Below are 24385 nucleotides of genomic sequence, written 5' to 3' on the forward strand. Positions count from 1 at the left end.
CATGGCAAAAAAACCCTGCCTTTTGAAATGAATAAAACAAGAAACACTTGTTTCATACTAAGAACAAGTTTCATCTAACGTTGTTCTTTGCGTTAGAAATAATGTATTATTAATTCTGTAATAATTGCCTCCAGTTTCTGCTGATTTCCAGCAGGTGGCAGCTGCTCCCCGTCTGAATCCTCTCGCAGCCTAAACTACACTTCATTGTGTCACAGCTCACTTATTGATTTGTGGTGATGAAAGTGAACTGAGAGCAGACAAAACAGCTGCAGTGACGCGCTTTTATTAACTTTAAAGAAGCCGAACGGGGAACTTACCGATCTCTCCCCAGTGGAACGGGTTGATGCCGCCTGTCGTGCAGTTATACACCAGGGCTGTTTTAGGTCTGCAGGAGATGAAAGTTACAATCATGTCGGACGCCAATAGACTGGTAAACTTTAGTAAATGGTAAATAGACTGTACTTGTATAGCTCCTTTCTATCTTATCAAGATACTCAAAGCGCTTTACACTACAATCTATGACCTCATTTACACATTCAGACCGCACTCTACTAGATCTATACAAAGACTAATCAGAGCTTTATCACATTCATACACTGATGAGACGCACATCGGAGGCAATGAGGGGTTCAATGTCTTGCCCAGGGACGCTTCAGCATGTGACTGCTGGTGGAATCGAACCCACAACTCTTGCATTGGAGGACGACTGCTCTAACCACTGCAGCCACAGCTGCCCCTGTACTGCTATAAGAGCGTATTCCTAACGCTAAATCAGTTTTTTTTTTTAAATATATTTTAGTATCAGAGCTGAACTTTTTTCAACAAACACAAGGAGGGTGATTCGATTGATCGGTTTTCCTCTAGAAACTAAAAGTTTTTGTTTGTGTTACACGTTTGGAGCAAATAAAATACAAAGTTATCGTTTTATGCGTCTACTGTAGAGAGAATAAATGAAATCTGTGTTGTAAGTTTTTAAAGCTTTAGATAGGAGAGGCAGTTTATTTAAAACATTATTCTCGTTGTAGAACATCTAACCCATTCATTTTTGGTGGAACACTGAAGAGATGACTGAGACAGGAAAAACCTCATGACGTAATGTGGAAATTGTGCAACCAAAAGAGATTTAATGGTTTAGTCACCACTTGGACTGGATTCCTTTTGGCAAATTATAGTAACCGTGCAAACTTTTAGACTTTTTCAAGAAATGCTTAATGTTCCCCTCATTATTTTCCTTGCAACACATTTATTCGTTGTTCAGGAATAGCAAATATTCACTCCAGTAATTTAAAAAAGGTGACAAAATGACGCTATCCGGTCAAAAGAAATAGATGGGTAGGTTTGTCCAAAGTTGGAAATAAGGAAAAATACTACCCAACTTTAACATGTATTAAAGCTTCCCTTCCTTAATGAATATTTATACACTATTCAATAATCTGCAATGGGCTTTCCTCCTCCTTGAACATTAATTACTGGGGTTACCATGAAGTTTAGATGGACAAATTATATTATTCCTGTAATAATATACAAAAAGTTACAAATGACTTGGAAGTTGCAAGAGGCAGAAATGTAAAAAATAAAGAGTAAAATGTGCAGCAGAAGATAATAAATTGCACTGGTAGATGCAGCAAACACTGAACTCACAAAGCTATACGCACAAACCTTAAATGGGTAAAAAAAAAAAAAAAGTTAAAATAAAATTTAAAAAACTGAACAAAAGCAAACAAAAATAAAGCTGCAGCTCCTCACCTGTGCACCGCCGTGTACCAGCCAGCCGCCAGCGTCAGATTGATGACCACGTCCACAGGGATCAGATCAGCCACTGCATCGTTGCTGGCCCTCATGGTGCGCAGGATGCCCTTCCCTGCCTGATTACGCAACACTGCTTTAAGACGCCAACATGATTAGAAAGGCCGTATACTCAAACGCGTTTACTCACAGCAATAAAGACTCCGCTCGGCCCGTTGAAGTTGTCGATCCAGCCCTGAGGTGTGAGAGCACAGAACATCCTCAGAGAGCTTTCAGACAATGAGACATTTAGTAGAGTGTGTTAGGTTATGTTACTTCCTGTGGTGGTGGGAAACGGGGGAGGCTGGGTGGCAGCGATTGCCGACTTCAATTAGACCCCATTAAAAATGAATGGCACTACTGGAAACAGACGCCTGTAGTTTTTAATGTGAAGCTGGAGTCTAATAACGACCTGGGGAAGAGATAAGGGGCGCAGGCTGCAGGGGCTGAACCGATGTTCACCTCGTGTGCTGGCTGAACGGGAGCTTTTCATTCCTCACAGCTCTGACACAAGCTGCCAAGGCGACTGCACGGTCGAGTGTGAGTGAGGCCATTTGAAGAGGCGCTGCCACGCTGAGCTTACAACTGCAGGCTGAGCAGAGCCAGAACCTGTCGTCACGGTCCGAACGCAAAAACGAACGACGCCGACATTCCCCGACTCAGTGTAAACAAGTGCTTCCCTCGGTTGTTCCGGCGTTTTATTTATGAACCATCTGCGTCTTTATGTTTACTTTTGTTTCATGCGGAGAGCAACCGTGGGCGTTTTATTGCATTTCTAAAAATTCTGTCTCATAAACATTTTCCACGCTCAGAAACTAGTCCAGGTAACTGGGGCCATATAAATAATACATTTACAGTAAGTTTTAACTATTGTTTGCCAACTGTTGATCTCAGTTTGGGATCTCCGTTAACTGAACATCTTTGTGGTTTGAACTTTTAGAGCTCTTCGCTTTTAAAACTAAAGCTGACAAAATCCTAAATGTTTTAGCTCCATTTCTTTCTGACAGTAGGTGGAGCATCTTTAAGGTGCGATCACAAAAAGTTTTAATTTTTCCATATAGGGCTGAAAACTGAAAATGAACTGAAGTGTCATGATTATCAGCGGGCTGGTCAGAGTGACCCAGAGAAACTGCTACGAGTCGAAATTATGAAAACATGCTCGGAGTGTAATATATTAGTTTAATGTTCTATGTTCCTTACAGATCCAGATGGCAACACTTTCTGAACCAGTCGAACTAAATTTATGATCACCAGAATTGATTTTCTCCAGCTGCTAACAGTCCAGTTCTTTGTTTAAGTGCAAAGTGAACAACAGGTGAGGAGTAAAATCTACCTGCACTGCGAACACTGACAACTCTGAATCGATTTTGTTGATGTTAGTAATGTAGAAAATAACCATAATGTTGTTTGCGTGGACACAAACGCACGCACAGGATGGCTGGCCGAGATATACGACCGGAAGAGAATTAATTGGTTATACACACTTTATCTTAAAAGTAGCCACAAAGGAGGAAGTCAGGGGTGGTGCTAGGGATGCACGATATGGATTTTTGGCCGATATTCGATATGCCGATATGATAAAACTTATCTGGCCAATACAGATATTTTTTCCCCTACACCTACTTACAGAGACTACAAAGCTTTCTCTGCTGTGGAATTAAAATACATTATTCTGCGTGGTCTTTGCCACTTCGGCCTGCTACCAAATGCAGATGCCAAAAAGGGGGCTGAAAAATGATGTAACACTATATAAATATATAATCTATATAAAAATAAAACGGCGCCTTTTCTATTGACAAGTTATTTTGATGGAATGGCGACGTCCGATATTTAACTTTATCGCTAATATCAGCCGATACAGATACCATGCCGATAATATCGTGCATTCCTAGGTGGTGTATCATGATAACTGAAATGCATTGATTATTGTTTTTATCATCATAGCTCTCAAAATCAAACCCAATTGTGATGTGACCACAGATTTCCACCGTGGTAAATAATCCACATTTATGGTAATCCAAACTTTCTCTCAAAAATAGTCACAAGTCACCACTTTTAGTTATAAAGACTAGGCCTTTCACAGTAACAAATTTTGCTGGGCAATTAATCGTCTTAGAAATTATTGCGATAATCGATAATGTTTGAAATTTAACAATAATTAATTGTCAAATTTTAGAAGAAATGTTGATTTGTTTGGAGTGTAGTACCTGTTTTGACCACCTGATGGCAGTATAAGACTGTTTGAACCAAAGGATGGAAGAAAAATGGGAGGGAGGACCCTTGACGTGACATAGTGATATGGTGGACGCTTGGTGATTTGAGCTCTTTAGCATAGCATTTTTCACACAAAGCTTTTAATAAAATAAAAAAAAATAAAAAAAATCTGTAAATAAGTTCTCAGCTTCTTTTTGCAGAGAAAAACAACTTTTTACACGAAGGCACGTGCTTCAACAGTGAAGTTTGGAGCTTGACAAGACGGAGGTTTATTCCTGAGATCGGCCTGTTAGTTTAGCTCGTAGCTTAGCTTCTCAGCTTAGCTGATTTCAATGATCCAAAAATGTGATTTTGGACGATTAAAACAGATTTTAAAGAGAAGAGAGAAAGGGAGGGGTCAGTGAAGAGCACCGGAGTTGAACCTTTTGTCATCCAGTGTCTTCAGTAGATAGAGAGAGACACGAAAAAACGATAAAGCCCGTAAATAAAAATGAGGTTGATAATTTTCATTCATCATGCGATTAACTGATTAATTGTTTACCGCGACAGGCACGAAGCCCAAAATAATCTTAAAAAACAAACAAACCAGTAATTGAACATTAAAAATGGAAGAAAGCCTAAAGGACACAAATGTTGAAGATGTTGGGAAACCTGCAGCAGGTAACCAGAATGCAGCGTTAATTATGGAAATAGTGCATTTTTTCCTAACTCCATCTGTGTGTTTACATACAGCTCCATCACTGATCCTTTGCTCTGTGACCTTATTGCCTCCAGCAGCTGTTTGCTTTAACCCAAGACAGGGTTGAAGAACAGGTCTTCAGTACATAAAATGTACTTTTAAAAAATATCTTGGATCAGCGGTGTGGACCCCAGGGTTACTTTAATCAATATCTTAATTTCATTCACTTCAAAGTTGCAGGAGAACTCATGATGAGGAACCCTGACTAGATAATTCATGAAAGCCGATTAAAAGTAACAGACAGCAGCAGATTGAGGTTTGGAAAATCTTATCTCTTGTAATCAACCTCGACAACACGCTACATCATCTAAACTGCAGAAGAACCTAATTAATCACGGCAGTTTTGCCGTGTAAGAGAAAAAAAAAGAAAAACTGGAAACTGCTCCAGAAGACTCACGGGGAACGGTTCCTGCCAGCTGGCTCCCACGATGGAGGGTCTGATGATGCCAATGTTGAGCTTGTCCTGCTCCTGCTGCACCACGTACTCAGCCAGGGCTTTGGTGTAGGTGTACGTGTTGGGTCGGTCGCCGATGAGCCGCGGCGTGATGTCCCGCACGATGCCGTCATCCATCCACCTGAAGTCAGATGGAGAGCCCAGTCAGTGCGATGAATCATGTACACACGGTTCAGAGAAGCACGATTCACGTTTTAATCTGAGACAGTTGTGTTCAGAGGTTTACATACGCCTATTGCAAGGTGAAAGTCATTAATTCTAGTCTTTTATGTACATTTGAAACACTTTAAGGGTGGAATGATCACATATCACAACAACTCCAATGACTGTTTTTACAATGTGCATTAAAAATGTTAATTTATTGTAGTTTATCCTCTAATCTAATCCACACAGGGCCAAAAATCCACTGAGGGCTGTCAAACAAATCCTTTTCATGCAGGCAAATAAAAACTTCCAGCTGCAGAAAAAACATCAAAAACAAAAAGTTACAGGGCTATGACGAGTTAAAATATATTCTAGGACCATCAGCACAAATTATTAAAAGGTACTGTATTTTTCAGACTATAAGGCGCATTTAAAATCCTTTAATTTTCTCAAAAATCAACAGTTAAAACTTATAACCCGGTGCACCTTATGTATTAATTCTGGTTGTGCTTACTGACCTCAAACCGATTTTATGTGTTACACGGTGCTTAAAAACCTGTCAAAATGTTTTAGTTTTGCTTAATGCGCCTTATAATCCGGTGCGCCTTATTGTCTGAAAAATACGGTAATACACAGTATGTGAATATTTCATAATTTTGTGCCTGTGTAGATTAGACAATTCATGATTAATTGAAACTTGTGCACCCAAGTTTTATATTGTATAACGATTCCACCCAGGAAAAACAGTTCAAATAAATCATTAAAAGCCTCAAAATAACTTGACATCTATACTCATAACAAGTGTATATGAACCTCTGACTGTAACTGTAATTACAACGGTTTAAGATTTATTATGATCGCCTTTGTCAGGATTGGAAAGCTTAAAAAAAAAAAAAAGTGCAGAGAAATTTGTCTTTCAGGCGATTATTTTAAAAACAAGATTTCTGCAGGAATATTATTGTTAATGTTTAAGTTTCAAGACGGCAAGGTGCTAAAAATATGTCACTTCTCTGAATTAATTAAGAACTAACAATGCATCCCCTGCAGAGTCACCACAAAACAAGGAAAAGTCTCATTTTGGACAGAATCTGACATTTTGATCCACTCAGTAGCCACAGATGAATATTTTTCTAACACCTACAATGTCTTCCCTGCTCTTTATGACAAAAATGTTGATAAAACGTCTTCATTCACTCACTCCAAAAACTCGATGAGCTTCTTGGGCTCGACAGGCGGCGGGTAGATGACCTCGTCTATGTGCTTGCGGTTGCAGTTTGCATAGGCGGTGGAGATGTGAATGAAGGCCTCGAGGTGGTGCATCTGCTGGGCCAGGCTGAGGAGCTGCTGCGTGGCGATCACGTTCAGCTGTAGGGCGTGTCTGCAGGTGAGAAACAGATGAGGGGAAATTTGCTTGTGTGGACTTCATCCCATTGAGACGTTGCAAACTAGCAGGGATTTGCAGAGAAAGGACTTTAAGCCCAAGCAGAACGACTTTACAGGATGGTGGGATGTGAAAAGATGAGGGAGAGTGATGAAACAGGAGGGAGAAACAGCAAACATCTGCTCTTCTTTGCAAATATGTTGATCTTAGTATTTTCTCGGATTCCTCGCTTTTCCAGCTCATTCTGCTGCGCAACCGGCCAGGAGAGCTCCCGAGTCAGCTCTAGTTCTCACTCTCTAAAAAATAAACTCTTAATTTTCAGACATCATTTCAAACATCTCCGCGATCAAATTTGATTTACTAGATAATCCATGTTAAATTGTGTTATTTAAAGGAAACGCGGAGGATGCAACACTTCATTTGGATCCCTGTGATCAGCATCTCATCCTCGTTTTACTACGGAGGGATCAGCCTAAACCAGAAGCACAGACTGCAGAGAAAATAATAAAAGGAGATTTAAGAGCCTCCGTAAAAACCTAAGAAAAAAAAAAAAAAAAAAAAAAAAACCTGACAGGACCAATAAAAGAAAAACAGGAGCCATAAGTCTCGTCTGAAAATAAAACTTGCGTTCCTTGAAAGAATGCTTATTGCCCGCTGTCTTGCACGTCAACTGCATTCAAAATGCTAGAGTTTATGTTGCCCTCACTCCATCCCCCAAGCCAGGGGTGGGCTCTGCAACCTTTAGGATCAAAAGAACCATTTCTGCCCCTTCGGTCACTAAATTAAACGTGTCCAGAGCCGCAAAACCTGCTACAATTGCCATTATCAACTGGTGGCCCATGGGCCACTTTATGTTTGTTAGAGGGGGCTTTTCTGGCCAGTAGGCGTGAAATTACAAAACTAAAAACATCTTATAATTGTTAACATTTATTGATATTTTTACATTTTAAGACAGAAGAAAAGACTGGATTACATCCATCCATCCATCAATTATCTTTACTCGATTTCCCTTTTCAGGTCACGGGGGTCACTGGTGCCCATATCCAGGTCTCAAGTCTATCACAGAAGACTGGATTCTTGTAAAGAAAACAAAACTAAAAAAAACATATTATTTGCCAATTTTTTTAAACGCTAAAACAATGAACTGTGCAGGTTTTTGTGTTTATTTTATTTTTTTATTGTGGAGAAATAGAGTATCCTACTTGGAAGAAATAAAGCATAAAGTTAAAAGGAGTATAAATTGCTGTGTATTAGAACTAGTATACACATATTTATAAAGGAAATGACAGGAAAACTGCTAAAACTAGTAATTTTTGTTGTGGGTACAACATCTGTGGGGTTTTGTTGTGGGTATAACATAAAAGCTCAAATAATTTCTCAACTACAGCCCCAAATCTCAAATGAGTCGAAAAGAATGTTCTGTGGATGCATTCTCATCTACCTGCCAGCTGTGCTCGAGTGCCTGACCACTGAGATCCTGGAACTAGCAGGAAACAGCTCATGACAACGGAAGGACAAGATCGTCCCTCGACAGACTGCTGGGAGGAGTGGTCATCGCTCTGGGAGGTGTTCTGCCCGGTATTTGGGCGGTCCTACAGCCCGGGGGAACCGAGAGGCCAGCTGAGTCTGGGTGGACGGATCGGACGGCATCTGCAGCCAGTTTCTTAGGATCCACTGTGGGATGGACCTTTACAAGAGATCCTTCCTGCCTACAGCCATCAGCATCTATACCATCTCTTAATGAAACGAGGATAACGAGTTACAACAAATAATTTCCCTTTGGGATTAATACAGTATTTTTGAATATGAATTTAATCGAATCCTATAAAATTCAGTTTTATGTTAGTTCGGGTCAAAACTTGAAAGAGTCGCTGCAGAGGGACCAAAGAGCCACATGTGGCTGCAGACCCCTGGACTGAGACCTCAATCTGAGGCCTCAGGGGTCAGTTTGACCCATGTGCAGCAGGAGAGTTAAATAAATGGCTGAGTTCCTGATAACATACCTCCAGACCAATAAAAAATTGAGTTAACAAAACCTATTGCTAGCTGGTGATAAATCACCAAACTTCAACAAAATAATATATTACTTGGAAGGTTTTGAGTTGAAGAATTTGAAAATAACTTATTGAAAAAAATCCTCATTGGGGCTCATTGCCAGGTCACAAATGGTGCTGGAGGGAAAAGGATCATGTTATTGGCTCACGTTGAACTAAAGGGTAAAAAAAAAAGATATAATGGCAAGAGAACATGGTAACAGTTTGGATATAAAGGGTAGGATTTGACAGGTTTCTAACCTTACTCCAAATAGAACACAGAGCTGTTTGTTTCTAATTTGTGTGGATTATTTCAGGAATATTTTTATTATTTTGGTTGTTTGGTTCGTTTTTCCTTCCATTAAAATAAAACCAAAGATCCATTGATTGAGTTTCATTCAAATCTGTGCAGTCGTCCACGAGATCTTTTGCTGACAAAAAAACAAACAAAAAAAAACCATATGCACGCCATTACATGATCACCCACCTTTCATGGGAGCTGGCAGTAATCACCCCTGCAGTCAAAACAATCCAAAACCATAAGCTGAATTTTAGATGACCACATCAATTCCTTAAATTATCCTGAAATAAATTAGAACAAAAGCACGCAACATGTCTGACTGTGTTTGGCTGAAGGCGACAGTCAGAAGTAGCTCATTTCAGTCGAAGCTGACGTCAACATGCAGCCGAAGCCTTGAGAGAAGCAGCAGCACCTTCAGGTTGTAGGAGACCGATCCAGCAGGGCGGCTGACAGGAGAAGAGGATGATGAGTGGAAGAGCTTGGGAGTGTGGGGGAGACATCCTCCCACTAACTTTATCATCACACGCAGGCCGTTACACCAACAAACCAGTTAGAAAACAGACTGGACAGACCACTGTGTGTGTGTTTCTGCAGGTGAGTCATCACCCATGTCTTCTGTGATTCATTTAAAACAACTCGAGAGCAGGACAGCTCTGACCTGAAGGTACAAACTATTTTATAAAACTGCTTTAAATGTCATCATTTTTTAAATATTATGGTTTAATAAGTAAAGTCACAGAAAGCCTTAGAGTTTAAAGTTTTATAATAAAACCACTTTAAAGAGTTTAAAGTCCAGCACACCCTGGTCTCCTAACTCTGGCATAAAGGAAGCGTGTGCGTTCTTTTTTACTGCTTTAGTGCTGCTGCCGCCACAAATCTCAGCTGTTTTCTAGACAGAAGCAAGTGCCAACAACTGTCAAAACATTCGCCAAGTTTATTTAAAATGAAGTGACGTCTGATTTGAGAATAAAGACATGTACAACAGAAACAACCCTGAACCGGAGCTCAGACGTTCAGAGTTGTTTGATTGATGTTACTGCACTGCTTACAAAGCTGCTGGCTGCTGTACAAGATTACAGACACGCTGATGGAGGAGGAGGAGGAGGAGGAGGAGGAGGCGCGGTGACCAGAGGAGAGAGGGACAAAAAAGAAAATGGAAGAGGTGAAGAAACAGAGGCAGACGGAGGAACCGGTCAGAAAGCAAGAGGAAGACTCAAAGATCAATATGGATCTTAGTGAAGAGCAGAGCAGCAGCTTTTTTCTAACACGTCAAGTCTGTTCATCTGTAGAGCTTATAAAAGTGAAGTCCAAATAATCGCACAGACAATACACCTCATCTCTACACTATAAACTAAAAGCACCTGTTAAAAACAGGTTGTGCAGCGAGCTGGGTGGACCCTTTGAAATCAAAACTAAAAATGTGCACATGTTCAAGTTTATTCTTTAAGTTTTAAAGGCACAATGCCAAGCAGCTGGCCCTGGGATTAGTGCAGTTTGAAGCAACAAAAGGACGTTAGAAAGGGAAATCAAAGATGCGTGTCCTTTTTAAAAATCATTTGCTTCAGCGTAGCCAAATACAGCATGAGCACCAAAGAAAGAGGTAATGATAAAATACAGTTTCACTCTGACCAACTGGGTTTTAGCTTGAAATTATATATATATATATATATATAAAAAAAGCTAAATATTGTGGCAAGAATCCTGACTCCATTATTGTCATGTAACACATGATTAAACAGCTAGGACTGTCACGATAAATTCTGCTGGGCAATTAATTGTCTCAGAAATTATTGTGATAAACGATAATATTGTTTGAAATTTGACAATAATTAGTAATTATTGTCAAATTTAAGAAGAAATGATTGTTAATTTGTATTGCATGTAGTACCTTTTTTGACCACCGGATGGCAGTGTGAGACTGAACCGAGGAATGGATAGTGAGGGAGCCAGCAGCGTGTCTCTAAGAAAAATGGGAGGGAGGCCCCTTGACGTGACATGGGCTGTCTCTCTTCAGTTCTCAAAACGGTGGACGATCTTTGTGGTTTGAGCTATTTAGCATAGCATTTTTCACACAAAGCTTTTAATAAAATAAAAAAATCAAAAAATCAGTAAACAAGTTCTCAGCTTTTTTTTGCAGAGAAAAATAACTTTTTACACGAAGGCACGAGTTTCCTTAGCTTCTCAGCTTAGCTGCTTTTAACGATCCATAAACGCAATCTTGTACAGTTAAAATGGATTTTAAAGAGAAAAGAGAAAGGGAGTGGTCAGTGAATCACACTGGAGTTGAGCCTTTTGTCATCTAGTGTCTTCAGTAGAAAGAAAGAGACAAAGAAACGATAAAGCCGATAAATGAAAACGATGTCAATAATTTTCATTTATCATGAGATTAATTGATTTATTGTTTATAGCGACAGGCCTATAAACAGCCTATTTGTATTTCATTTTACAGTGACTTTACTGTTACAGTCACATCTAGAAGAGGAGAAATGTTGAATTTGGACAGTTATTTTTAGAAAAGAACAATTTGGCATCAAGCTTAAAAAGTTCAAAGAAAAGCTATTTAAAAAGATTAAAACTTCCAAAACATTTGATCTCTAAATCCAGCCTGAGCGTCTATTGTCACACTGTTCTGTAGCTGCCTTTTACAGGACTGTTTGATTTCTTCACGTCCAAACTTGCACCACTTCCTGTTTTTGATAAAAATCAATCACACAGTTCAGCTTGCTCAATGGGAAGCACTTCCTCCTGAGTGCAGCATCATAACAGGAAGTTCCTGCTACATCAAAGAACAAACAGCGAGTGTAAATGCTGAAAGCAGAGTGAGCGACCCTTACTTGAGCGGCTCGTCGAAGCGGATGGTGGCAGCGCAGTGGAAGACGATGTTGATGCAGGCAGTGAGCTTCTCCACGTCCTCCGAGCTGATGGCGAGGCCGGGTTGAGTCAGCTCGCTGCTGATCGGGATGATCTTCTGATGGAAATCAGGGTTGTCCTCTCTTACACGGTCGAAAAGCTGCCAGACAAAAAAAAACACACAGATGTTTAAATTTGAATAAATTCACCAACATGGTTCAAACAATTAAAAATATACAGAACATTTAACTTTGGCAGACTCAAATGGCGACAACTAAACATTAAATTTCCAGGAATGCAAATGATCCCAAGCAGGCAAACTGCTGGAAGCAAAGGTAAACATGAGTTTGGGTTTATTATTATTATTTTCATACATGAAGCGATTTTACAAGGACACAGATTGGTTTAAGGACCACGTAAAGCTAAATTGCCTATTAATGTTTTATTCTACTTATCGTTTACTGTCTGTATCCTTTTATGTAAAATCATTGCAAACCTCCCAAGAATGGTTCAAAGCTGCACAGGAAGAGGTTCTCCAACAATTTATTTTGTGCGAGGGAGACCCAAGCATCAGAAGAGAGGCGTTTACTGAGCGTTATGTTTCTCATCTGCACTACCCAAGATAGTTCTGCAAAAACCATGTTGAACTTTATTGCAAATAAAAATATGTAGATCTTTGAGTAGCGCATTTTTCGGACTATAAAGTGCACGTAAAATCCTGCCGTATTAATTCTAGCTGTGCTTACTGACCTCGAACTGATTTTTTGTGGTTATTGTGAATGTTGAATAAAGTTTGACTTATGACCGTTTTGTTTCGCTTAATGCGCCTTATAATCAGGTGCGACTTATAGCCCGAAAAATATGGTATGTGTTGGAAACGTATTTCTGTTACTACCACACCAAATGTTTATAGTTTAAGCAATTTTTGTGTTTTCTAAGACCATTTAGCTGTGGTGGCCATCTTGAATGGAAGCGAGTCTAAAAGGTTTATCAGTTGTAGATACATTCAGTGGTTTGGGAGGGTTGCATTAAAATCCACTAGTTTGAGATATTTTGCTAACACATGCACAGACATGGGCAAAAACATGATTTTTTTAAAAGAAATAAAGTAATACCTTATTATGCATATAATACCTTATATGCATCTACAATGACAAAGAACTGTGAACCCAAAACAAAGCCCCTTTTGTGTGAGATTATTCCACTTGTTTCCTCTGCTGTTTGCCAACCGAGGGACGCAGATGACATTCCAACATGGAGCGGTGGGGGGGGGGGGGGGGGATTATGTGAACTCGTCAACATTTACCAGCTCTAGTCTCACACGGATGACAACCCAACCCGTTGAGAACCGCAGCCCCCTTGAGACGGCCCATGAAGCCCCTGATGCTCTCCAAAGGCCCCCAGATGTCACATTTCATCATGCATGCCTCTGTGCAGCGCCTGGTAGTGCTGCTTTACTGCTAACATGACAGTAAGGAAGACGACCCCAAAAAAAAAACAAAAACGTGAGGGGATGTTAGTGCATGCTGTTCTGAAATTTCTGCCGTGTGTGTGTCAGCTGTCCAGGTACATAGATGTTGAATTAAACAGTGACTTATAATCACTTTCTTTATCCTCAACTTTCTGCTTTGTAATGCCTCTCCTCCAAATACTGCTAGCTGCCCCATTTTTTGGCATGAGCGCTGACTCACAGCATGTGCTGTCCTAAGCCAAAACCACTTTAACCATAGCGGGAGGGCGGGATGGAAGGAGTAATTCCTGCATGAGATCGTGGCATTGTTATCATTAGGTAATGTCAAAAAATAATACTGCTTCATCCGTCTGCTCGGGGCTGACAGCTGGCAGCAACAGAATGACAGCTTGCAGAAAGGTGAGAAGAGCTTCACGGTGCAGCTTCTTCCAAAAATAATATGTTCAACCGCACCGCTCAGTTCTTTGCTTTGTGATTCAGAGAACTGTTGATGTCACGATGAACGTCCTCTATGGTGGTGCATTAAAGAAAAAAAAAAAACTAGCTATAAATTATCAGCGACCTTGCTACAATACCCACATGTTTTTGAGTGTGAGGAGGAAGTACTTAAGAAATAAATAAATAAAAAGCGTTAAAAAGCATCCAGCTCGACCCGACAAGAAAAATAACATTTCTTCTTCTTGGTTAATGAAAAGGTCAAGAGGAACTGGAGCTTCACCAAAAACCACACCATTTCTAAAATCTTTCTCAAGGCAGCTCCTGCTCAAAATTCAAACACCACTTTAGAATAAAAGTTAAAGTCAAAGGTCAACATGATTTTCATGTATGAAATGTATGAGAAGTGTTAAGAGAAGCAAGATCAAAATAAATGTTAAAGCTGCGCCCAGTGGCTTGTTATGGTCAGTATGGTAACCACACACCTCAGTCCATCAGCTTCACTACCAAGATAATGGAAGGCAGACTGAAAAGCCTTTAACAATCACTGTGCAAAAATTAAGTCAACTTAAAAATTATTGATCTGTGAGTTGCAGAAGACTGATGGTCATGTGTCAATTTTTACGACTGTTTTGTATAAATAGTATAAAGAAAGCCTTTGAGAAACATTGAGCTAAAATATAACAAGTCTATGGAAGATTCAGACCCTCTGCATTCAGGGAGAATGAGAGAAAAAAACCTTAAAGCAGAGAGACATTGGGTGAAAGAGAAAAATACATACATTTTAATGAATCATATATACCAGTACATGCACCAAAATAAATACTGAAGTAAGATAAGTTTGTTTGCAAGATAGTTGATAGTTTTAGACAGCTAACTGTTCAACTGGTTGCCTGTTAGTCTGTGTAGAAAACTGTAAAATTAAACCTAAACTATGATTATGTAAAAACCATAAGATTTAAATGCCAGTTTAGATGTGCATAATACAACTTTTGTTTCTCGTTTAAAATCTGAATGTTTTTCCTGTGAAGTATCTCTAGCAGCAAAGAGGGCTGGTGTTCTCTCATCAGTTTGAACAAAACTGACGAAATAACAGGAGAAATAACAGGAAGCCACCTCCACGTGAACCCACCAGTTGAGGGGAGGTTCACCAAGGTCGGGTACTATGCATGCCATTTTCTGGTGGTATAGACTAGCTCTAGGGGCATGGAACATCACTTCACTGGGGAGTAAGGGGCTGGAGCTTGTATGAGAGTTTGAGCAGTGCCAATGGGATCACCTCTACGCACAGCTTGGGCTCTGGAACCTATCTCCTGGAGAGAGGCTGGACTTTCTCCTACTCTGGAGTTGCCCAGGGAGAGAGAGGCATCGGACGGGTTTGGGTATACTCACAAGCCCCTGGCTGAATGCCTCTATTGGTGTTTTCCCCCTGTGGATGAGAGGGTTGCCTCTCTGTGGCTTTGGGCTGCAGGAGGGAAGGTTCTGACATTTGTATGTGCTTATGCACCAAACATCAATTCAGATTATTTGGCTTGTTTGGAGTCTCTAGATGGTGTCCTGGATGGCACGCCAACTGGGGATTCCCTTGTTTTATTGAGTGACTTCAATGCCCATGTGGGAGATGACGGCGTCACCTGGAAGGGGGTGATTGGGAGGAACAGCCACCCGGATCATTATTAGACTTCTGTGCTAGGTATGAGTTGTCCAAAACGAACACCATGTTTGAGCATAGGGTGGTTCATATGTGTAACTGGTACCAGGCCACCTTAGGCCGATGATCAATTTTGTAATTGTGTCATCTGACCTGCGGCCCTGTCTTGAACAGTCAGGAGAATGAGAGAAGCAGAGCCGTCAACTGATCACCACCTGGTAGTGAGTTGGATCCAGTGGTGGGGGACGCTTCCAGATAGACCTGGTAAACCCAAACATACAATGAGGGTGAACTGGGAACATCTGGTGGAGCTCTAGATCCATGCGGCTTTCAACTCATACCTCCAGGAGAGCTCTTCCCATGTCCTGGTGGAGGACAGGGACATGGAGTTCAAATGGGCCATGTTCATGGCCTTGGTTACATATGTGGCTTACAGGTCACTGGTGTCCATCAGAGCAACAACCAAAGGACCTGCTGGTGGAGACTAGCAGTGATTGAGGCCATAAAGCTGAAGAAGTAGGCCTTTAGGACTTTGTTGTCCCAGAGGACTCCTGAAGCAGCTGATTTTGTTGTCCCAGAAGAATCCTGAAGCAGCTGACAGGTGGTTGCGAATTCAAAAACTCGGGCATGGGAGAAATTCGGGGAGGCCATGGAGAAGGACTTTTGGTCGACCTCAAAAAAGTTCTGGCAAATTGTTTGGTGACCCAGAAAAGGAAAGCGGATCTTATCCCAGGCTGTACTTGGTTTAGGTGGGGAACTGCTGACCCGGATTGAGAATATTGTTCAGCGGTGGAAGGAGAACTTTGAGGATCTCCTTAATCCACCCACCATGTCCACCTTTGAGGTAGCAGAGTCCAAGGACTCGGGGGAAGACAAGTCCATTATCATGGCAGAGGTCAATGAGGTAGTCAAAAAACTCTTCAGTGGCAGGGCAACAGGGGTGGATGAGATTTGTCCCGAGATGTTGAATGCTCTGGATGTTGTAGGGCTATCATGGTTGACACGTCTCTTTAATGTCGCATGGAGGACTGGGGACAATGCATGTAGAGTGGCAGAGCAGGGTGGTGGTTCCCATTTATATAAAGGGGGACCAGAGAGTGTGTTCCAACTATTGTAGGATCATACTTCTCAACCACCCTGGGAAGGTTTACTTCAGGGTGTTGGAAGGGAAGCTTTAACGAATTGTCAAACCTCGGATTCAGGATGAGCAGTGTGTCTTCCATCCTTGTTGTGGAACAGTGGGCCAGATCTTGACATTTAAGAGTTGCTAAAATGGTCATGGGAGCTTGCCTTTCCAGCAGGGGCAGATTGGCCATTGGGAGCGCTGGGACATTTCCCAGTGGCCTGCCCCGGTCAGTGGCCGCCGAGGGACTGGACTAAAAGCTCGGTTCGGGTCGCGCTTTATTATTTGAAATAAACAAGCCAGCCCATTCTTGCGCCGGACTCACAGGTGTCACTGAAGCTCCCCCGCCCCTCCCTTCCCTCTCTGAGGCTGTCTCTCACAGAGCTGCAGCTGACAGCCCACCCACGTGAAAAATTCCAGCAAATAGAATGAGCGGTTAGTGCTTCCTTTAGGCAGAGAACCCCGTGGACTCACGCTCCCAACGTTCATATGTTTGCACGCGGTGCGCGCATCTCTGGGTCAGAATGGAGCTGAGTGAAGCTTCAGAATGGAGCGAGAGAGACAGCCAAAGAAGAGGAAAGGTGGAGCAGATGAAAAAAGAGAAAAGCACTGATGTAGCAAAGTGCAGTAAATTAATGTTTGTTCGTGGAGCAAGCAGAAACAAACACTTGTAGTGAAAAGTGAAAATTCTGGCATAACCTGTCAGCACAGCCAGCTTAATGAGTTTAGTTCCATTTGTCATTCGCACCCCATGTGGTACATGTGGTGGAACGAAATTATGTACACAGGGTTCCAGTTACATCCATCAATAAAATGTAAAAGAAAAACAGTAATAAGACCTAAGATATGAACTAAGAAAAACATAAACTAAATATACACTAAGCACTAGTAGCATAAAAACAATATGTCAAACAGCAGCATGAACATCCGTCTGTGTGAGCAGATGAGCACGCATGAACACAACATGAAACAGATCCAGGAATTCAGATTTTTTACCCATCTAAAAAAATTAAGTCAGGTCCTCTGGACGGATTTAAGAAAAACAACAACTTGTTGAAACGTTTCTAAAAGACTGTCAGTCTGAGGAGCTGCAACAAATTCTCAAATAGCCTCCTCATAGTGGATCAACCAGTTTGTTGTTGACATCCAGAACTAGCTGTTCAAATGATAAAAGGAGGACCATCAGCCTAACGACCGATTGTTAGAACCCTGATGGCCGCTTGCTTTTCACAGGGGGCTGAGTGATACTAGCAATAACAGCATTGTAAAAGAGGGACAGTTGAATATGGAGGCCTCTGTGTCCGTTTAATGATGGACAGGTTCTCTTCACAAAGATGGCTACTCCCTTCTCAAACCAGCATTCCTCTCTATCAAGGATGTGAACATCTTCATCCCTGAAAGAGTGACCTCTGGTCTGGAGATGAGTGTAGACCAGAGTCCTGGCCTGATGATGTTCTTCTGTGCTGGGCCAAAGAGGAACATCATCAGGCCATCAGGATGTTTCTATCAGGGAGAAAGGACTTCCAGATACTGCCATGAGACAGCTTAGCAAATGCCTGCTGGAAATTGATGGACGTGCCAGTGTTGATAGATTGCACCTGATCAGCTTTGCACATCAGTGGGATAGATTAAAACAGTCACCATTGGATAACCACAACATCAGGACCACGGCTTCTAGGGATGAAATGGACAAATACATGGAGGACACTGATGAAAGTGTGGAGCCGTTGAGCAGAAGTTGTTCCATGTGTAACAACTGCCCAATATGCTTTTATATACTCCTTTCACAATACTGCTCACTGTTGCATATCATATCATTGGTTTGGGCTACAAGTTCCTCCTCACACCATCCATCGCTCAGGTTGCCTGCGAGAGCACCTTCTCCAGCCTGAAGTTGGTGCAGAACCGCCTAAGAACCTCCCTCAGTTAAGAGAACCTTGAAGCATTTCTTTTGATGGAAACAGAGAAAGAGGTCTTGATGGAAACGAACAAAGAGGATATTATTGATAGAAGAGCTGAGAGTAGTGATCACCTGCATCACCTGCTTGTGTAGAAGAGGTGAAAACTGGTTCTTATATATAAAAATATAAAAAATAAATAAATAAAAAGTGGACAGATCTGGTTGGCAGACCACAGACTGATAAAGTCTTCCGGATGGAAGATGAAACGTTTCTCCCTTAAAGAGACTGGTCCAGATGAAATGATTCAACCTTTTTTCTGGTTCTTATGAAGTCTCCCCCCCCCATACACACAAAAGTGAGTAAAAATTTGTAAAATTTTAATTTTTTTTAATGTGATTAAAAATAAGCCAACACATCTGTAGTGCACCACCCGTGTACCTCTCATTTATTCCTAGTGAGTTTAAAAGAGCTTATGCATAGCAAAATGCAGGGCAACATAATTTCAGTTTATGTGATTTGAGGATGGTTTATTGCACCACAGCAGAAACATTTATATTGTAGGTATTCAGTTGATGACGTGTACAGATGACATGCATTCAAAGTGCGCTCAACTTAACTCAGTCTAGGTGGTTTGTGTTAATCGGGCGGTGGTGGCCTGGGATGGTATCAAATTCCCGGCCTGAATTATTTTCCCAGTCCACCCCTGTTTTCCAGTCTACATGTGTTTTTTGGATCTGGAGAAAGTTTATGATCATGTTCCTCAAGGTATCCTGAGGAGGGTGCTGCAGGAGTACGGGGTGCCTGTGTTGCTTTTAAGGGCTATCTGGTCCCAGAGACAATGACTCAGGTGGAGGAGTGAAGGTAAGATGGAGCGGGAAATGGACTGATGAAATAGGGCCTTGTCCTCAGTAATGAGGGTACTGCTTTGGTCAGTCGTGGTGAAGGAAGAGCTGAGTTGAAAGGCAAAGCTACGTTCTGACCCTCACCTTTGGTCATGAGGTTTAGATCATGACAGAAGGAACAAGATCCTGAATACAAGCAGCAAAATGGGCTTCCTTCGTAGGCTGGCCAGGCTCAGCCTTAGAGATACGGTGAGGCGCTCCGTCAACTGGAGGGAGCTTGGAGTAGAGCTGCTACTCCTCCGCATTGAAAGGAGACAGCTGAGGAAGTTGTTTGGACATTGATTACGATTCCTCCTGGACGCCTCCCTTTAGAGGTCTTCCAGGCATGTCCCAATGGTAGGAGGCCCTGGGAAAGACCCAGAGTTGCTGGAGGGATTGTGTATCTTCTCTTGCCTGGAAATGCATCGGGTCTCCCAGAATGAGCTGGAAAGTGTTGCTGGGGACTGGGATGTCTGGGTTTCTCTTCTGGACCTGTTGCCTCTGCGACCCGACTACGGAAAAGTAGTACAAGACAAGATGGAAATGTTATATTAATGTTAAAATCTGAAGAAACAAATCACAGTTTTGTGTCGGATGTGTTGAGAAGTTCATCATTTCAGGTTTTATAGCCTTGAGAGAGTAAAGCTACTTTGTGCTTTGAAAGTGATAACAGAGAAACAAAAAGTATAGGGGATATGCCAGACAAGCATAAAAAACACAATGTCATGTTTGATAAATGACAACCTTTGTGTGCAACATGAACCAGGTCAGCAAGAGCTGAAAAAAGAAGAGCTGCCAGAGAAAAATGTGAGAAAATGTATAGAAAAGTTATGCAACACCAAAAATCTTCCACTCTTTTACCAAAAAGCCCCCCAAAAATAAAATAAATAAATTGCTGTATTGTGCTTTGATGTGGCAATAGCAGAAATGTAACAAATATTTTTGGCCTTAAACATATTTAAGTGTCTGAAAAAAAAATGGGCATATGAAAAGAATTTTCCAGAAATAATATGTTATTGCCTGAGAGTGACGGATGAGGGTGTAGAAGATGTTAGCTGTGCGCAACAAAGTCGTACGCACTAAAAACCAGCCGTTCAAACATGCAACACAATATTTTTGTCAAAATTCTTAAAGACTAGTTTAAAAAAAAAAAAAAAAACTCAGTCACACTTCACTAAAATAATTTATTCTTATTAGGTTGTTTAGAAGGTTTTGCATTTTTTACATTGCACATAAAACCAACAATATCCTCCTTGAAAAATAAACTAATTAAACAACATTTGACCACATTTCTTCTACAACTCACACTGAAATAATGGCAAGAGTCAGGTCCACTAAGCTAGAAAACATTTTCAAAGCACAATTACATTACATATTACATACAATTACATAGACTCAGAATGTATTAAGTGTGTTGAGGTCAGAGGGGTGAACAAGGCTAAACAATGTGGGCTTCAGAAAGCCTTTTGTTCTGGACAGAGATGGACATAGTGGGATTGGTTGTGGTGTTGGTTTGTAGAAAGGCTCTTTGGATGATAAGCGGTCTTGTGCCAGCCTTCCACTGCTCGCATTTTAACTCTCCACCCCTCTCCCACCCACTGGTGTCAGCGAACAAACTGCCTTGCACGGGGATACAATAGTTCAATTTGCAACACAAAGGAGGAAAGGCCACAGTAATTCCTTCAGTGAAAGCACTTTTTATTGCATGTATTGCATCTTTCAAGCATTAAAACCTAACCAGGAAGTGAATTTTCTTGGAGGTGATTGCGGATCACAACATATGCTTTCCCAACATGGACAGTGGCAATTTTAAGACCTTTAGGGCAATAAATCATCCATCAAGAGTGCTTGAAGCAGCCTCTGTGTGGACTTTCACAGTAATCCAACACTAATGGCACTTTCTTTTTGGCCAGCAACCCGAGATGTCATTTGAACAGCCTCTCTTCTCACTAACTGCCCTTTAGCTGGGCTCTACTCACTTCACAGACCCCTAAACCCTGGATGAAAGAGAAGACAAATGGAGAAAGATAAAAGTAGAACAAATGGGTACAAATGCCGTAAAGAACTTGTAATGCAAGAGCTTATTTAGCATTGTCAGACAAGGTTAAGGTTGAGTCACGCTGAATCAGATTAACTATACAAAGCAGAGGAGACCGTTTCAGGAGCTGGAAAACTCACATGCATAAGATTTTTAAAGATCGCTAAATGCATGAAAATCCACTGTTTTTACTTTTCTCATAGCTTTAGTATTTCCTCAAATCTGTTCTCAAGTCAGGCTCTTTTTTCTTCTTCTTTGTAGTCTGAATTTTCTCCTCCGTCTGCACATTTCACTGCTGACATTGCTGGTGCCACCAACTGGAGATACCAGGGCCAACACATTAACAGTAGCTAGGAAAAAGAAAATTCTGCCAAAGTGTGTCAGAAGGAAGCAATTACCAGTAGTTTCCTCAGTGCTGACCTCATTTCCTGGCTTGCACTGCCTAAATTAATCAAATAATGAGATGTGAGCAGGATAAATGACAAAAGAAGTGGAGTAAGAAGCGCACTTCCACAAAATGTGGTAATTTTTACAACCGTTGCAGCACTGCGGACAGTAAGAACCAGGAAAAATGGGGCTCCACTCACAGAGATGGAAAATGCAGATAAATCATTATCTCCCATGTACCAGTTAGGTTCTTGCTAATGCTAAGGAGATGGCAGCAATATGAATACTGTCATGGGAAGCTGCGAAGAAAGACAGACATAACCAAGCTATCAGTAAAATAAAGTGTAACAGGGCTCACCTCCATCCTTCCTACTCACATATTTAAACATTTTCCGTTTAGTCTTTTTAGTGCAGCCCATGAAACGGATTTAAGCATCTTGTGCAATTTTGGTGACAGTTCCAATGAAATACTGATCTTTTTTTTTTAAACAAAATATATTGCTTATACATAAGACTGGTCCTCAACACATAGAAAACCTGGGTGACAATGCTTACTGTGTTTGTTCAACTTAGAATCTGAGCTTCTTAAAAGCTTAGCAGGACTGATCATGGATTACAGGGTACAGCATATCAAAGCAAATTAATGAAAATTGAAGGTTTTCCCACGTCTGGCTCTGGACTAACACTGAAATTACAGCAATCAACATGGATCACCTACCAATAAGGAATATGGTGACTACAAATCCAGACAAATTAAGGCAGATGGCCACCTCTCATAAGTCTGGTTTACATAAGGTTGATCAGCAGTGCCGTTGGTCCAGAACATACTTTCTCACAAGTTTTGTTTGACCATGAAAGCTATGATAATTCACACATGCTATGATAAAGTTGTGCAGATTTCCCCAAAGTCTGAGACACATAAAACAAAAATCAGAAAAATGTGAAATGCTCCGTCCAAGTCGGGAAGGAATCTCTGCCTCAAATGAAGAAGTTCAGTTATCTGGGTGTCTTCTTCATGAGTTATACTAGCATGGAATTGGGGGGGAAAGAGCAAGAGATTGAGGATTTTGCTCCAATCTGTTATGATAAATATAGCAGAGTCAAAATACAAAGCTTTTGAATTACTGGTTGTGTACATTCCACAACTCATCCTTGGTTTTCACAGGTTTGCCTTCCGGCCTTTCTGCGAGGAGTTTCCATGTTCTCCGTGTGCATGTCTGGGTTTTCCTCAGGTACTCCTGCGGTTTGAACTTCTGTGAAATCTGATTAGAATGTCTCCTGGGAACCTCCCTCTCGAGTTTTTCCCAGGTACATCTCACTGGTAAAAGACCTCAGGATAAACCCAGAATGTGCTGGAGATATTTTATATACTTTATGAGCAGAGAATGCCTTTTTAACCCAAGTGGGGACTGGAGAGTATTGCAGGAAAAAGGAATGTCTGGGGTTACCTCTTGAACCCATTACCTGCATGACCTGACCACAGGCAGCAGCAGAAAATGGATGGATACATTAAATAATGCAAGGAAAAGGTATGCTCTTGGGTGAAATTTGCAATTCGAGTTTAAGAGACATAGTAATGGCAATATTTGGACATTTTGTTGTAAGTAACATGGGTAAAACCCTCAGTCACAGAGGATACGGCTTCCTGACACAAATACGTGAACCCGATCTAGACAAAAATGTCACGCATGAGCAGCCATGCATGACTGTAACAAACCCCAGAAGAACAGTCTTCATTGCCCTAACATGTTCACCGGCAAGATTCAATCTGCTAATCAGTTTCACAAACCAAAGTTAATTTACAGCCTAATTATATCCACAATCATCGGTCCCCCTTCGGTTCCGGTTCCCAGGAGATGAGTGGTTAGTTGCATGATGTGCCTACCTACTGCATACGACTAAATGAATGCCCTAAATTGTGCCAGACAAAGCAACAACATATTCTTTCAGAGCCCTGAGCTTTGAGCAAGATTTAACCCTGCCAGTCAACCGGATCACTCTCCTCCCTAAAGTTACAATTTTAACATCAGACATGCCGTTGATACACTGACATGCTCAGTAGCATGTGTTAAAAGAAGGCTTTAGTTTATGTATATTAAATTAGGAATGAACAGGAAGCAAGTTGTGACTTGAGTAAATGCTTAAAGTTTGTCATCAGCTGACATTAAAGTTTCCAGTAGGAATGTCAGCAGCTCCACAAGTGGAGACATAAACTAGCCTATTGGGACTAGTAGGAATCAAGGCATCTTAAATATTTACACCACTGGAAAGATTGCTTGGCAATGGATGCAAACTGGAGGGAAATCAATAGAGTGATGCAGTCATTTTGGATCGGCATGTGGCAGAAAGCCTGAAAACCAAAGAGCCGAGGGGCAGCACATCAACATGGAGTGCTTCAAAGTAGGGCAACCCCACGGGTAGTGTGCACATCTGCATGAAGCGTTTAACACTTTTTCTCTTGCTGTAAAAAATAAACAGAAAAAATCCCTTTATTTGACAAATATCTTTGCATAATTTGTTACTGTACATCCATGAGTATAAAATACACAACTATCCATTACCAACTATCCACTGTTGGATTTTTTTAACCTGGATTA

General features: G+C 41.2%; 1 protein-coding gene across 1 annotated transcript in view; it reads right to left on the bottom strand.

Annotated features, from left to right (window-relative positions):
- si:dkey-97m3.1 (fatty acyl-CoA reductase 1) overlaps positions 1 to 24385 on the bottom strand; it is a 56521-nt gene that overhangs the window by 5295 nt on the left and 26841 nt on the right. Inside the window, exons 3-8 of the mRNA XM_037696038.1 lie at positions 11886 to 12061; positions 6535 to 6714; positions 5136 to 5313; positions 1937 to 1981; positions 1747 to 1865; positions 318 to 385 (exon numbers count right to left, since the gene is read on the bottom strand). Coding sequence (XP_037551966.1) covers positions 318 to 385; positions 1747 to 1865; positions 1937 to 1981; positions 5136 to 5313; positions 6535 to 6714; positions 11886 to 12061 — 766 coding nt within the window. The remainder of the gene's footprint in view (positions 1 to 317; positions 386 to 1746; positions 1866 to 1936; positions 1982 to 5135; positions 5314 to 6534; positions 6715 to 11885; positions 12062 to 24385) is intronic.

This window comes from Nematolebias whitei, chromosome 22 (genome assembly GCF_014905685.2).
Source record: "Nematolebias whitei isolate Nwh7 chromosome 22, NemWhi1, whole genome shotgun sequence".
In the NCBI taxonomy this organism is placed as follows: domain Eukaryota; kingdom Metazoa; phylum Chordata; class Actinopteri; order Cyprinodontiformes; family Rivulidae; genus Nematolebias; species Nematolebias whitei.